The 15,709-nt window shown below is 38.6% G+C and overlaps 1 protein-coding gene across 1 annotated transcript in view; it reads left to right on the top strand.

Moving 5' to 3' along the window:
* LOC121414435 (sperm-associated antigen 17-like) overlaps nucleotides 1-15,709 on the top strand; it is a 48,652-nt gene that overhangs the window by 10,956 nt on the left and 21,987 nt on the right. Inside the window, 11 exon segments of the mRNA XM_041607611.1 lie at nucleotides 448-591; nucleotides 2,432-2,685; nucleotides 4,572-4,813; nucleotides 5,245-5,367; nucleotides 7,304-7,321; nucleotides 9,904-10,151; nucleotides 10,975-11,129; nucleotides 11,523-11,731; nucleotides 12,579-12,784; nucleotides 14,318-14,479; nucleotides 15,350-15,461. Of these exon segments, the coding sequence (XP_041463545.1) occupies nucleotides 448-591; nucleotides 2,432-2,685; nucleotides 4,572-4,813; nucleotides 5,245-5,367; nucleotides 7,304-7,321; nucleotides 9,904-10,151; nucleotides 10,975-11,129; nucleotides 11,523-11,731; nucleotides 12,579-12,784; nucleotides 14,318-14,479; nucleotides 15,350-15,461 (1,873 nt within the window).

Below are 15,709 nucleotides of genomic sequence, written 5' to 3'. Positions count from 1 at the left end.
TATAGGGACTAGAACTGTATATATTATTTTAAAGCTTCGTCCCTGTAGTTGCGGCAATCAATTTTTTCATGAGACAGTAAGTAAAATCAAGGTTAATTGTCATATAATTGTAGATCAAGATCTTCTTCACTTACAGAAACCTAACTCTGATCTGTGGAATCATTAAATTTAAACCAAAAAAACTATCACTCTGAAGATCACCATCACTGTTAAGTGTGTTATCATTACTTGGAGAAAGATCCAACGTGTGACTGGACTTCCAGAATTATATATACCATTTCCTCAACTAATACATGTTGTTTTCCACCTTAATCATTTGATACATATTTTTTTATTGATAAAAAACGCTTTGGAGGTCATATTTTGTTTTCAAATTTGTTCTCAGACCGTTGCCACAACTGGTATTTATGTGTTTTATTTTGCTACATATAACTGACATTTTCCTAGGTTGTTGCTACATCTGAAGAGCGTGGTCCACCAAGTGATAAGGACAAGATCCCACGCGAAGATGGTCTAGACCAAGGACTGGCGGCTCACATCGACAAGATGGCCGCCAAGCTCCACATTATTGACAGCAATAAAATTGAACAGGTAACTGAGGAATGTTAAAAAAAGTTGACTTTTTCCTTTACCCCCCCCCCCAGGAAAAAACACACCAGAAATGTATTTTGTTATTTTGAAATTCTCCCCATACATATGTATATATATATATACACTTGGTGAATGCTTTCCTTGTAATTAAGAGTGCTCGATGTCTGTGATGAGGCAGAGCATGAAATAAAATAAATAAAGTTACACAGATAACGTGTGGTTCATCAGTACTTTATTGATTTGCTACTCGGAGTTTCACGCAGATGCGATCTTCAGGCAACAATAAAGGCTAGTGGCAATACCATTTGAACATTAACAATTCACTGAAAAAGCGCGCAGAGCGCGCAACCCCATTTCACGCATATGGAGCGCAAGCTACCATGGTAATTTAGCGCGCTGGGATGGTTCCACTGAGAAGAAAGAGAGAGAGAGAAAGAAAGAGCATTAGAGAGAGAAAGAAAAAGAAAGAGAGAGAGGGGGAGAGAAGAGAGGAAGAGAGAGAGCGCGGGGGGGGGGGGGGGCATAGAGCGACAATGCACCAGTAAGAATGTGAAAATGGGTTTGGCAAGAAGATGCAGAGCGATTACAAAAATTCTTTCTTGAAGTTGCACAAGTAGAACTTATTCTGATGACGGCATTTAGAAATGAGTTCCGGTCTCTTATTTAAGAGTGATTGCTTGTCAGCGTTCATTATGAGCAGCTTCTCAGATAAGCACAGGTCACACCTCTTAGACTCGTTGGTGTAAGGATGCGCACGGCGGGCAATCGACCACTTGATGGTGTAGGGTGTATCATGCCGTTTTAGATCCCAGATGAATTTTGATAGCTCCGTGCTGTGTTGATACCTCTCATGTCGGAAGGATAGGAGATGGTTGCTGTACCTCAACTTGAAGGGGGGCTCCGTAAGACCGATGTAGACCATCGTTTTGCTTGGGCTGGTAACTTCGGCGTTGTAGATGATGTTAGTAGCCAAGCAGTTCCCTTGAAGGGGGCAGAGGTTCTTGTTCCGGCAGTTGCATGTTTTGCTGCTACTGGTTTTCTTGCCTTCCATGTATAGCTTGTTATGGGCCTTGATGATGCTGGCAACGTTCGGCATGCAGCTGTAACTGACCTTGAGGGTATTCCTGTTGAATATGCGATTCAGTTTTGATTTCTTGGGGAAGTGCTTGTCCACAAGCTTCAAGAAGGTGCCACCGATGTTTGTAGAGACGTTCTTGCTGAACGGCGGGTTGAACCAAATAATATTCCTTTGCCTGTTTTTCCTTTTCCGCCTAGGACGATCATTCATTTAGGACAAACCTTCCGGGTACCCGTTGGATTTCATATATATACATATGGGGCCTGTCTTACAAAGAATTTATATTGGTGGTGGTAGTGATTTTTTACCTAATTGCTAAGAAAGCATGAATGCTTTTAAGCAAGCAACCAGAGAACCGACGGCTTAAGGTCCTCTCCGAAGGACCTGGTAGAGAGGATTAATGCCTTTATACCAAAGGGCACTAGCGCACCAAATGGGACTCGAACCCGGGTCACCGGAATACGAATCCCCCGCTCTACCGACTGAGCTATCGCAGCTATTGAAAGCCAGCAAAGTCAACATATAAAATGCATGTTTGCTTAAAAAAATTTCTAGATATGAATTAAATTCATTGATTTCTTGACAGTTTGGTGTGTTCTGCTTTGTTTGCAAAGGACATTTTGCACATGTGTAGAAAAAAATTATGACACTGATTGATTTCCATAGAGTTACGATTGATGCAATCAATGTGACCCAATCTTACTCTTTGTAAGACGGGCCCTGATTGCCATGATACAAGCCTCCTTTTCTCTCTCTTTTCAGTCGAAAGAATCGCAAAATGGCGTCACCCCTGCCAAGTCCCTTGCTCCCTCTATGCCTGAATTCTTCCAGTTTGGTGACAACATCTCACTCCGACTCAAGCATCTTCAGTCCGTCAACGGCTTCAATGCCATGGAGGCTGAGCTTGCCATGTTGGACTACATCCCAGTTGCTAAGCTGCGAGAGTTCCCACGCCCATCATCCAGCATCATCAAGCAACGGGCTGCAAGGTTGCAGGAACTACTCCATCATCTGAGGTATGAGGTCAAGAGTTTAGAGTAGGCTGTAGCTTTTATTTCTCTATTGTTAAATATATGTTCCATTATTGAATTTCGACAGAAAATTTATTGAATTTTTATTTCATGCTTACCCCTATTTATGAAATCTTTGATTAACCCATTTGTTCATTCATGCTCATGCATTCATTCATTCTTTCTGGCATGTCTTGGTTTTTTTGTTCAATCTTTTATTCATTTCTTTATGCTTTCTTCAATCATTCACCCGTTCCTTTTTGTCTCACCTGCGAAGCAGAGTGAGACTTTAGGCGCCGCTTTTCCGACGGCGGCGGCGGCGTCAACATCAAATCTTAACCTGAGGTTAAGTTTTTGAAATGACATCATAACTTAGAAAGTATATGGATCTAGTTAATAAAACTTGGCCATAAGGTTAATCAAGTATTACTGGATATTCTATTAGAGTTTCATGTCACATGACCAAGGTCAAAGGTCATTTAGGGTCAATGAACTTAGACCATGTTGGAGGGATCAACATCGAAATCTTAACCTGAGGTTAAGTTTTTGAAATGTCATCATAACTTAGAAAATATATGGACCTAGTTCATGAAACTTGGACATAAGGTTAATCAAGTATCACTGAACATCCTGCACGAGTTTCACGTCACATGACCAAGGTCAAAGGTCATTTAGGGTCAATGAACTTTGGCCGAATTGCGGATATCTGTTGAATTCCCATCATAACTTTGAAAGTTTATGGATCTGATTCATGAAACTTGGACATAATAGTAATCAAGCATCACTGAACATTTTGTGCAAGTTTCAGGTCTCATGATTAAGGTCAAAGGTCATTTAGGGTCAATGAACTTTGGCCGAATTGGGGGTATCTGTTGAATTACCATCATAACTTTGAAAGTTTATTGGTCTAGTTCATTAAACTTGGACATTATAGTAATCAAGTATCTCTGAACATCCTGTGCGCGTTTCAGGTCACATGACCAAGGTCAAAGGTCAATGAACTTTGGCCGAACTGGGTGTATCTGTTGAATTACCATCATAACTTTGAAAGTTTATGGATCTGATTCATGAAACTTGTACATAAGAGTAATCAAGTATCACTGAACATCCTGTGCGAGTTTCAGGTCACATGATCAAGGTCACAGGTCATGTAAGGTCAATGAACTTTGGCCATGTTGGGTTTTTTTGTTGAATAACCATCATATCTCTGTAAGTTTATTGGTCTAGTTCATAAAAAGTGGACATAAGAGTAACCATGTATCACTGAACATCTTGTGCAAGTTAGAGTAGTATTCAAAGTCAGCACTGCTGCTATTTTGAACCGCGTGATGCAGGTGAGACGGCCAGAGGCATTCCACTTGTTCTATTTATCACTGTATTCATTCCATCCGTTTTCAAGTTCTTTGTGTCTTCAGTCAATAATTTGCCCTCCCATTTATTAATTTGTCTTAACCTTCTTTTATAAACTTCATCCAGATGTTTAAGAGAACGAACCGCCAGTACAGGCTTATAAAGCGTGGAATAATTAAATATTTCATAGAACGTTACTGAAATGCTTTATAATGTATACACACATGCTGTATAGATGAGAAATTAATTCATATTAATGAGACAAAACTGCAGAGAGAATGACCGTATGATGGTATTTGTTTTGTTTTTCAAATTTAATTTCAATTCATTCAGCAATAAAAAAATAAATATTAAAATCATACATTCTACATTATGCCAAATATGACTAGGACCATGTAAAAGCAAATTGCTTGTAGAGAATGGCCCAAGAGCAATAGTAACAAAATATGCAATAAACAACATAAAAATGTAATTTTCAAAAGAAACAAAATAAAGCAAGCTTCATCTGGATGTCACCTTGTATGTCACCATTATGATTACAGCTCGGGTGTTGTCGATTCGGCCGAAGTGGACCGTGCCTTCAAGCAGTTTGTCTTCGAGAGCCTGGTCCTAAGGGGTACGGAAGAGGACGGGCGTGTCTCTCAACAGGTGGTGTCGGAGGGCATAGTCTGGGACGATCCTTACCCCCTCTTTGCCAAGAAGGGGAAGGACGAAGGTGAGATGATGGAGAAGAAGGAAGAAGAATTACAGAAATTGACAACAGAGAATATCCAGAAGAATGAAGGTAAGAAAGTGCTTGATGTCTTGAACATTTTAACATATTTTCTTCATTGGCTACGTGTATGCCCATTTATGATATCACAAAGCTGTGCAATTCCACGAGTATGTCCAACCCCCTATTCTATTATTTTAATTTCTATTATTGTCCAGTGATTTTTACATGCACTTTATTTTAATTATTAATTTTCTATTTGAACAGATTTGTTATTTTGTGTGTTGTTCCTTTTGGAGATCAGGAGTCTGTGTCATGAGTTGGAACTATTATGAATTTGTCATTATGGAAACTGCCTTGGTGGTAAAAGGGTTCAACATTCAAGGTTACAATATCAACAATTTTACCACTATTGAAAGACTTTCGTTATGAATTTGAATTTGGGCCTTGAATTTGAATGAAATATTTTCCCCAAATTCTTATCTCATTATTGCTTGTTTCAGATGCGCTTGGTGAAGTAGATACTGATCATCTAACCAATATCACAAGTTCTGGAATCTTGAAGGCAGAAGGTCGTAAGTCACGCCAGGGCTCAGCTAGTAGTCTCCGTTCAGGGAAAAGCACAGGTAGATAATTACAGAAATAATACAGTTTATTGTGGGTATAGAATGAATTACATGCACGAGTTACCCTTGGACCAGTTTGAAATGTTTCGAAGGTAGCAAGAATTTGGTAATTATTCAAATTCCCAAGCACAGTGATGTGTATTATATGTATTGTGAGATAGTAATATACATTTCATAAGATAGTGATGTGGATATTTATTTAATTATAAACCATCCTCAGTTCAAAACCATGACCGTTGAATAGAACCTGGGCATGTCTTACAAAGAGATATGATTGATCAAATCAACCGCAACTATGGAAAGCCAGCAACTTCAACATCCAAACTATTTTCTAGATATTACGTATAATCATACATTCATAGTTTCTTGCAAATACAGTGTGCTTCTCTTTGTTTGTAAAAGACAATGGACAAATTTCCTGAAGAAAACAATTGTGACAATGATGGATGTCCATATATTTGAGGTTGATGGGATCAATCGTAACTCTTTGTAAGACGGGGCCCTGATCATGTGATAAATGTTTAGCCAACTATTTGCTAAGGGTTCATATCACCATTTTATAATCTTTCATCAAACAGCAATATTTTGGACCAGCCGGGTGGGTGTTTCATAAAGCTGTTCGTAAGATAAGAACGACTGGTGATCCTTTCTTTTGGTAAATAGTATACACCATAGGCGATGGTTTAGCGCGTAAGAAAGGATCACCAGTCGTTCTTAAAGTCACTCTTAACTTACAAATAGCTTTATGAAATGGCCCCCTGGTATCATGAGAAGTTTAATATCACTCACATCGGCTTGAATTCTGTTTCTTCAAGCAGCATTGTTTAGGAGCAGCCCATCGTCATTAAACATGATATCACTCACATCTGCTATGCTACCATATAATCAATGTTGACTGTGCTGTTGACCAATCATATGGTATGATTTCATGAGCTTGTAACAGTGAAAAAGTTTTATGAAACAGGGCCCTGATTCACAAATATCATTTCATACCTAATTTTTATCAACTACAATTGATTACAGTTGAGTATATTTACATTCTTGTGATTAGAGAGTTGTTTATTCTTCAAATTTTTTTACCTGATATCAAGTACAAAGAGTTGCAATGGATTTAAATCTAACACAAACTTAGATTGATCTATAAAGAGGTTGGTAAACGATCAAACTCGATTTGAACTTGGTTTGAATCTTTCACAACTCTTTGTATTAAAGACAGGGCCCAGAGTACCTCTTTCAGAGTTTTCATTATTTCCTGCACATTGGGTTTTCTTATGATCTTGTTACATTTATCCAATACATCAGGAAATTGTAGATGATAATTATTTTGCCCAATTATAGTTCACCCCACATTGTAAATTAAAAGAATATTTCATAAATCAATCAGAAAATCATGCAGTCAAACCTGTCTGTTAATGTCATCCAAGGCGAAACAGAAAAAAGTAGCTACTGTAGATAGGTGGCCACTATCGACAGGTGGCTACTCAGATAGATTTTACTGTTTGTTACATTACTGCTTTGTTACAATAATTTCTCATGAAAAGTATTTGAATCAACATGCTAAAACATAATTGGTTCATATGCTGAACAGTGGTGCAAATCAAACCATGGTCTGGGCTAGAATGTTAAAAAGCAAAAAATCACAAAAATCTTAATGCATTCTATGCATTGTGTGCTAACCAGGTTTTCCCTTTTGTTTTACTGCTGAGGAACACTATTGTCATTTTCATATCCAGATAGTTTGGAAATGACTTGAGTGCAAAAGGTGATTTAAAAACTAACCATCTAGAGAGAAAGAGATTATTTCACATTTGACTGCCTATAGATAAACCATACCATGGTTTCAGTTAAAGCAGAGTTCAGAATACTGACCAATGCATACATACATGTAATTTGTAATCTCATTTTCATTTTTGTTTATTTGTCATGTTTTTGCCAGGGCGTCCTTCCAGTGCTGGTATTTATGATTTTGTATGCTTAAGTTGGTGGCATGGTGCTTTATATTCCATCTTTATATCATTGCATGCACCTTGATGTTTAGAAAGTGTTTTGATCCCTGGTGTTAAGCAAGTGTTTTTCCCCCATGGTTTTTATTATATAGAGACAATGTTTGAGTAAGAGTTTGGTGTTGCTATAGGTGTTGGTGGTAAGGAGCATAGATATGGCTGCTGATTCTAGCACCGAAATATTATACCAGTCACATCATTACTAGCTTAACATCTAGTGATGTAAATCCCATTGTCAGCTTCATTTTAGATTGGCATTTGTCCCAATTAACTTAACACCAACACTTCCTTTCAACACTAAGAGAGAAATATATCAATATTACGTTTACCAGATTGACAGCAAGATGGGTTAATGAATTGGTGCTTACTCTCTTTTGTAAGCTTATACCTCAGTATTTAAGGTGTTAATCTCTTCATTGTGCAATGATACCACATGAATATTTAATGTTCAGAAAGTGTTTCTATCCCTGACACCAGTTTTCGCACCGAAAGTGATAGCACATGCATTTGACAACAATATAGTTTCATTGGTGCTCCCATTTGCTGATTCCTTGTTTATTTCCTAACTGCAAAGCAAGTACCATTTTGATGTATTTGGTGTTTACAAAGTGTTTTCCTCCAACACCAGGTTTGAACACTGTAAGTCAAATCAGGATATAAAATTCATTATTGACAGCAAGGTGGGATTATTGGTGTTTGATCTGAACTAAAGTTTATTCATGGTGTTAAAAAAATCATAACGTGCAACCAGAATACAACTTGGGTATTTGGTATTTACAAAGTGTTTTCAATTTATCACCAGCACCATCTTTCCCCACAGAAAGTGAAATCACAGAAGACCACATAACAGTGTAAGCAAATGTAGGTTGGTTAGCACTTGACATGGTGTTTAGCTGATACAAGGTGGAAACTATGACCATTTGGTGTTTACAAAGTGTTATCCTACCTTGCATCAGTAACTTGCATTTCCATATTCCCCATATTCAAAGATGCAACAGATTTTAGAAACTATAATACAGTTTGAATGGTTTGTGATGCAACCTGCCAAAGAGATTTAACACCATATCATATTCACTGCAATGGGTTTAGTGGTGTTTGGAACTTTACTTAATATGAAACTGACAATATTGAATCTTCAGTATTCTCATAGACCCCTTTTGGTGGCCATTTCATAAAGTTGTTTGTATGTTATGCATGACATTACGCACGACTGGTACCCCTTTCTTGTACTAAATGATACATGTAGGTTCCATGACATTTGCTCCTGCGACAATTGATCCGAAGGAAAATCTGCACATTAGGCAAAACATTAAAACTATAAAGCTAAAGAAACCCTAATCCTAATCTTTACATTATTCTGAACCTAAAACTCTACTACAATCCTAAACTGTAATCATATGCCTTCTGAGATATTAAGCAATTGTCACAGGAGCAAATGTCATGTCACCACTAAAATGATGTAGGGCCTACCCTTATGTAGCTGAGGTACATGTAGCACCTGTCCCAGTTGTGTGTAAAGTTTTATCCTGATTTAGGTCATGTTCCATTTGTGTGCAGAATCATGCTTGAAGTCGCGCATATATTTTAGTAAAAAGTGGTGCATAACTTTACAAAGAGCTTTGTGAAATGCCACCCTGATCCTGTAGCCTGCTATTACCTTTCCTGGCCTCCTCAGTAGACCTGATGCATTGATTTCATTTTGCTGCCTTTTTAAAAGGTAAAGCCGTTGCCTTGCATGTGTTTGTTATCTGCAGCCGGGTGGGGCATCTCTGACAGCTACCATACATGTACATGTATGTTAATGCATATTCCTATTTCCTTTGAAGCAGGGCACTATGAGATATTTTAATAGCTGATTCTGCTTTAAAGACTGTGCGGGCGATATGAGAATATGGTGTCACATGCATTGAGGTCTATTCTGGCATGCCATACCCCTCTATCTCTCCTCCTAATCACTTCACCCCCCTCCCCCGGTCCCCCCCCCCACCCTCTAACTTTTAGCCTTGCCCCTAACTCTCATCTCCCCAGTATAGCTCCCTTGCACTACCACCCATCCCCTCCCCCTTCGCTGCCCACATGGCCATCTCCCACTGTTTTCCCCTGAACCAGAGTCATTGATGATATATATTATTGATACATGTATGTACTAATGCGGTATAATAATTCTGCCTGCTTTTAATGTGGATATTACTTGTATGTGCATTGATTTTGTAAATATGTATTTTGTCGAGTTTTATACCATGATTTGGTGAATTCTATTCTGAACCTCCATTCCATGATTCAACCCCCAATCCCACCGAAAAAGGTGAATGAATAGATGAATAAATAAAAAACAAATAGATAAACTAATAGAAATCAAAAGAAAATTGTAATATATGGGGGGTGATAAAATTCCAGAGCTGCTACGACAGGTATTTAAATGGGATGTTAAACCTGGGATTTTAATAATGGCAAAATGATATAAATTGCGTGATAATAGTAGACTGTTAAGTGAATGATTAATGACATAACCTTACATATTTGCATTCTGTAGTCCACTTTGAGAAAGACGCATCTGGACAGCCCATCATCCCACCCAAGGACCCCGTCCCAACCTCCGACACCCCTCGGGATGCCCAGGGCGAGGTCAAGAACGAGATGGAGGGGTCCAAGGATGCTGCGGGAAGACCCGGTTCCAGTAAGAGTAACATCAGCATCCACGATGTGATTGGTGATACCCAGCTGAGGAACCTCGATGCCTGGTGTTATGCCGAACATTTTGAACCACATGTTCTTATTCAGGTTAGTATGGACCTTTTGCACAATTGAAGACTTTGCGCCGCCATCTTTAGAGGTTGAAGCCATGGCCCTGCATACGTTGGTGATCTGTAGCTGGCGCATCTCTAACAAGTCGGCTTACGCATATTCTTATATCCTCTGGTGGATGGCACTGGCACCACTTTATGGACACCTACTACTGCAAGATATACAGTATACCAGCAATCGTTAACCTTCTTTTTAGATAGATTCTTTAAGAGGTGCCTGAGATGTACCTCTTTATAGACTCCTACACCTTACACTCGGTTTATCATTTCCCTTCTTTTTCAAACAGATCCTTGAAGAGGCGCAAGAGATGTACCACTTCATGGACACCTACTTCCACAAGAGGGACCACACCCTAAAATATTACACTTTTTTAGATAGTTCTGTATGAGGCAAGGAAGCTGTACCCCTTTATAGATACTTACACTCTGTTTATCATTTCCATTCTTTTTCAAACAGATCCTTGAAGAGGGGGGAGATGTACCCCTTCATGGACACCTACTACCACAAGAGGAACCACACCATCAATCATCACCCTTCTTTTTCGAGGTGCATAAGATGTACCCCTTCGTGGACACCTACACCTTACACTCGGTTTATCATTTCCCTTCTTTTTCAAACACATCCTTGAGTAGGTACAGGAGATGTACCCCTTCACGGATACCTACCACCACAAAAGGGACCACACCCCAAAAAAATTAACCTTTTTTTAGATAGATACTGTATGAAGCAAGTGAGATGTACCCCTTATAGATACTTACACCTTACACTCAGTTAATCATTTCCCTTCTTTTTCAAACAGATCCTTGAGGAGGCGCGAGAGATGTACCCCTTCATGGACACCTACTACCACAAGAGGGACCATACCCTTCTGGTAGTCATGCACAACCCGGTAGGCCCGGAGCTGAAGAACACCCAGCCCTGGGACGCCAAGCTACACTCTGACGTGGGATTCAGGTAAGGGAAGCATTCTGTGAAAATTTATGAAGAGATAAGGCCACTGTACAACTTATAACTAGTCTACCATCTGATCCACAAGTTGATAGCTTGAAATAGGAAAAAAAAGAGTGAGTTAGGGTGAATATGAAAATAAAAAAAATGAAAATAAGGAAAAATTTCCTGTCTGGAACACTTTCAGTGATTTGAATGAAACAACCTATTGAATATTTCTCTATTCTTATGAATATTACCTTTTATATCTTTAATCATTTATCTAAATCATATAATTCAATTTGGATACTGTATAATATAACAGAAATATATGTATTCACTAACATATATATAATGTGAGTTTTAATAATATTGGATGATTATAATTTTTTATTTAATTTTTTGTCTGGGTTTGTAAAGGAATTATATGGAGCATGTAGCCGACAACATCTCCAACTGGGTGAACATTGAAGAGGCCAAATACCAAGCAGAGATGCGAGAAAAGGAACTAGCCAAACAGAGGGAACTAGCCCTGTCTAGAGCCTCTACCCCAGCCCCATCTAGACCTACCAGCTCAAAGGCTAGTCGGAAGGGAAGCGCCAAGAAGTCCAGGTCAAAGTCACCAAAAGGTAGGCAGAATACTGTACTATTTTTCAAGACTGTCACAGTTTTGCTAACGACCAAATTCATTTTTCTGCCAAATCGAGCTAAACATTGAGAATTGTTGCTTATACATGAACTTGATTTGTGTGTGCTTTATACAGTGTATCATGGAGTTCTACTCAGATGTGCTCAAAAGGAAGAATAAAAAGCTGACCAACATGTTTGGTGATTGGTGGTGATATTTTTACCTGATTGCTAAGAAAGTATGAATGCTAGTAAGCAAGCAACCAGAGGACCGACGGCTTAAGGTCCTCTCTGAAGGACCTGGTACTGAGGATTAATGCCTTACCAAAGGGCACTAGCGCACCAATTGGAAGCGAACCCGGGTCACCGGAATACGAATCCCCGCTCTGCCGACTGAGCTATCACGCCTCCTTAAATTATGATTGGGCAAGCACAAAAATCATTTTGTTTTTTCTTGATTTACTCAAAGCGGTTAATCATCGTCTTTTTAGAGGTTGACGTAGCATAATTCCCACTCAGAATGTCCGATTTTACTCTATGAAACGTGTGATAAAAGTGGTTGGTCATTGTTTTTGTTTAAGGTGAATGTAGCGCCAGTCCTGCTCAGACTGTCCCACTAGTGCGGAGAAACTTGTGATAAAAGTGGTTGAGTGTTTAATTGTTGTCTTTTTGCAGATTAACCTAGCGCACCTGTAAGTCCTGCTCTGACTGCCCCATGTACACTCTGATACGTGCGATAAAAGTAATTAATTTTCGGTGCAGATTAATGTAATGTAAGAATCTCTCAAACTGCCCCACTTTTACTGTGGAACTTGTGATAAAAGTGGTTGATTATTGTCTTTGTTACAGGTCGACGTAGCGCCAGTCCCGCCCAGACTGTGGACCACCTGGATCCAAACAGCAAGCAGTTCATGAGACCAGGATCCATGAAAGCCTGGAAGGTGGAACAAGATAAGATCCGCGAGGAGGAGGAGAGGAAGAGACTGGAGAAGGAGAAGAAGGCCGGCCGGAAGTCGGCGAGGTCTAGGTCCAGGTCTGCTTCACCAGTGAAGAAGGTATGTTTTAATTTGTTATATTGTTTCCTTTGTTTCCTTGTTTCCATAAAGTGGGATAAAACTTAGTAACATCCTTCATAGATCAGAAATGGTATGAGAGATATAGTGTGTAGGAAATGGTTATTTTAAATGAACTGTTGCTGGTAACAACAGAAAATAAAATGTTCATGGAATTAAACAAAACTTTACTCAGCATAATGAAAACTCTAAATAAATGATATTTGCCAATAACATTTTCAAGGAAAACGCATTATTGTTATGGAGTAATGAGCAAATGGAGATCAGAAAAATTACTGTCCGTTTAAAGTGCAGTCCCATATGGTGTTTCCTGTGTTAGCTACACAAGGAAATGCATGTGGTAATGAAATTAATATTATCAAAGCAAGCCTAAAAACTTTTGAATAAAATTGATTGTTCTAAATAAGTATTCTGGCGAATGATAATCACCTAAAAACTATTTCCAACCGTTTCCTATTAAATTCCTATCAGATTTTTATACCGGTTGGGTGTTTCATAAAGCTGTTCATTAGTTAAAGGGAAGTTCACCCTGAAGAAAACTTTGTTGTAAAAATAGCAGAAAGATAGTAAAAAAATATTGGTGAAGGTTTGAGGAAAATCCGTTAAAGAGTAAGAAAGTTATTAGAGTTCAAAATTTTGGATTTGTGACGTCATAAACGAGCAGCTGCCCCATGTGTTATATAATATAAAATGTATGAATTTCAAATTTTGTATGGTTCCTGATGACTTAATTTTGTTTTCCTTTCATGATCGGGTGTGAAATGATTTGTCTATTGATATACAAAAGTTACAGTGAAAACCATTTTCAATTTTCTGAGAAAATGACATTTCATTGATTTTTTACCATTTGCTATGTAGGAATGCTGCTCGCATATGACGTCACAAATCAAATAATTGAAATTCTAATAACTTTTTAATTATTTGATGAATTTTTCTCAAACCTTCGGCAATATTTTTTATTATTTTTTCTGCTATTTTTACAATAAACTTTTTGTCAGGGTGAACTTCCCCTTTAAGAGCGACTGGTGATCCTTTCTTACGCGCTAAACCATCACTAATGAACATTTAATTGGTTTGGTGGTCGGTGGTGATTTTTAACCTGATTGCTAAGAAAGCATGAATGCTTGTAAGCAAGCAACCAGAGGACCAACAGCTTAAGGTCCTCTCCGAAGGACCTGGTACTGAGGATTAATGCCTTACCAAAGGGCACTAGCGCACCAAGTGGGAATCGAACCCGGGTCACCGGAATGCGAATCCCCCGCTGTACCGACTGAGCTATCGTGCCTCCCTACCATTTAATGGTGAATATCATTTACCACAAGAAAGGATCACCAGTCATTCTGAAAGTCGTCTTAACTTAAGAACTTACAGCTTTATGAAACAGCCCACAGGTAATGAACTTAGCTTTAAAAGTAGCAGCAAGTAAAATAAGTTTTCTTTTTACTTAGATTCATGTTACCATCATGTTGTTGTTATTTCTATTATTGTTATTTTTTCTTTTGCTTTTTTTTTTAGGGTGAAGATGAGAAGAAAGACAAGAAGCCTGGCTCTGCGGGTAAAGATGGGAGTGGGCGTGGCAGCCGGAAGGGGGATAAAGACAAGAAAGAAGCGGCACCTGCTGAACCCCAGGAGGAGGCCCCGCCCAAAACCCCCAAGGAACCGGAGAGAATTTACCCGGTGAGTTTTGAAATGAAAAATGGAGGGAGGTAGAATAAATTGAATGTTATTTTTCATATGTCATTTTAAGCCAAGCCCCGGGGGGCCACTTCCATTGACGAGTGGATACCATGTGCTACCATGGGGTCTCGTAAAGCACCCTAAACACGTATTTTCCATATTCTGAAAATGCACCCCTTGACAAGTATTGGTGTCTCAAACCTTACCCTTAACAAGTATTGAAAACAAAACGATACTCTTGGCAAGTATTCCCTGAAATGAACCCCTAAACAAGTACAGCGATATGATTGTCACGTACGGGTCCGTCGGTCGTCTGTTTTACCTCTACACGCCATTTGGTTTCATACGGCCCCACTTTCCACAACTCACGCAAATCGGACTCTAAACACTTAGTGTTGGGGCAAAAAGGACATCCTTTATCAAACATTTTAATTATGTTTCATCATCCCCAGAAAATTTGATCCTAAACACGTAGCTTTCCTAGCGAAATAGACACCCTTTTTTTCATTATTTTGGTGTTTTTGATACCCTTATCACGTTACGTACGTAACGTGCCCTATCGTGAAAAAGACATCCTTTTTACGTGTTTTTTGGGTCGCGCATGGTATCCACTCGTCAATGTAAGTGGCCCCCCCAGGGAAGCCAAGCTCTTAAAATATTTTGCAATTAATGTATTCTGTGGACGTACCCATAGGTCCTTCATATTTTCATATGCTCATATTTTATCATGACATGAAATGAATGTAGAGTACTCAAATTCTTGCTCTATATGAACAAGTTTTTACCAATAATGCAAGTTTCGTATCAGGTAGAATGTGTTTGCTTTTCATTTTCTGAAAATGATTGTATATTCCTTTTTTCCCCCCTCAGTTTGTTGGGTATGACGTGGGTAACAGCATAATTCAAGCTAATGGTAATACAACCACCTTATTTCCAAATGATGGGGGTCAGATCCGCACTGAACATACACAGTTTATCAATGGTAAGTTGTACAATTTCATCCTATATTCTGTTGATTATATCAGGCAGACATTAAATAAGAAACGGCATCTATTTTCCAAATCATGGCTGGCTTTTCAATAATTTTAATTCCAGGAAGAATATTGTGTACATTTCCTTTCTTGTATGTTAACTGTCCAATGTTATTGATGTATGCTACTTAATTGTTTTGTAAAGCGCTTAGAAACATCACGTATTAAGCGCTATATAAATACAATGTATTATTATTAT

The sequence above is a fragment of the Lytechinus variegatus genome, chromosome 4 (assembly GCF_018143015.1).
Source record: "Lytechinus variegatus isolate NC3 chromosome 4, Lvar_3.0, whole genome shotgun sequence".
NCBI lineage: Eukaryota > Metazoa > Echinodermata > Echinoidea > Temnopleuroida > Toxopneustidae > Lytechinus > Lytechinus variegatus.
The sequence above is the reverse complement of the archived record's forward strand: the minus strand, read 5'-3'. Positions and strand labels throughout refer to the sequence as shown.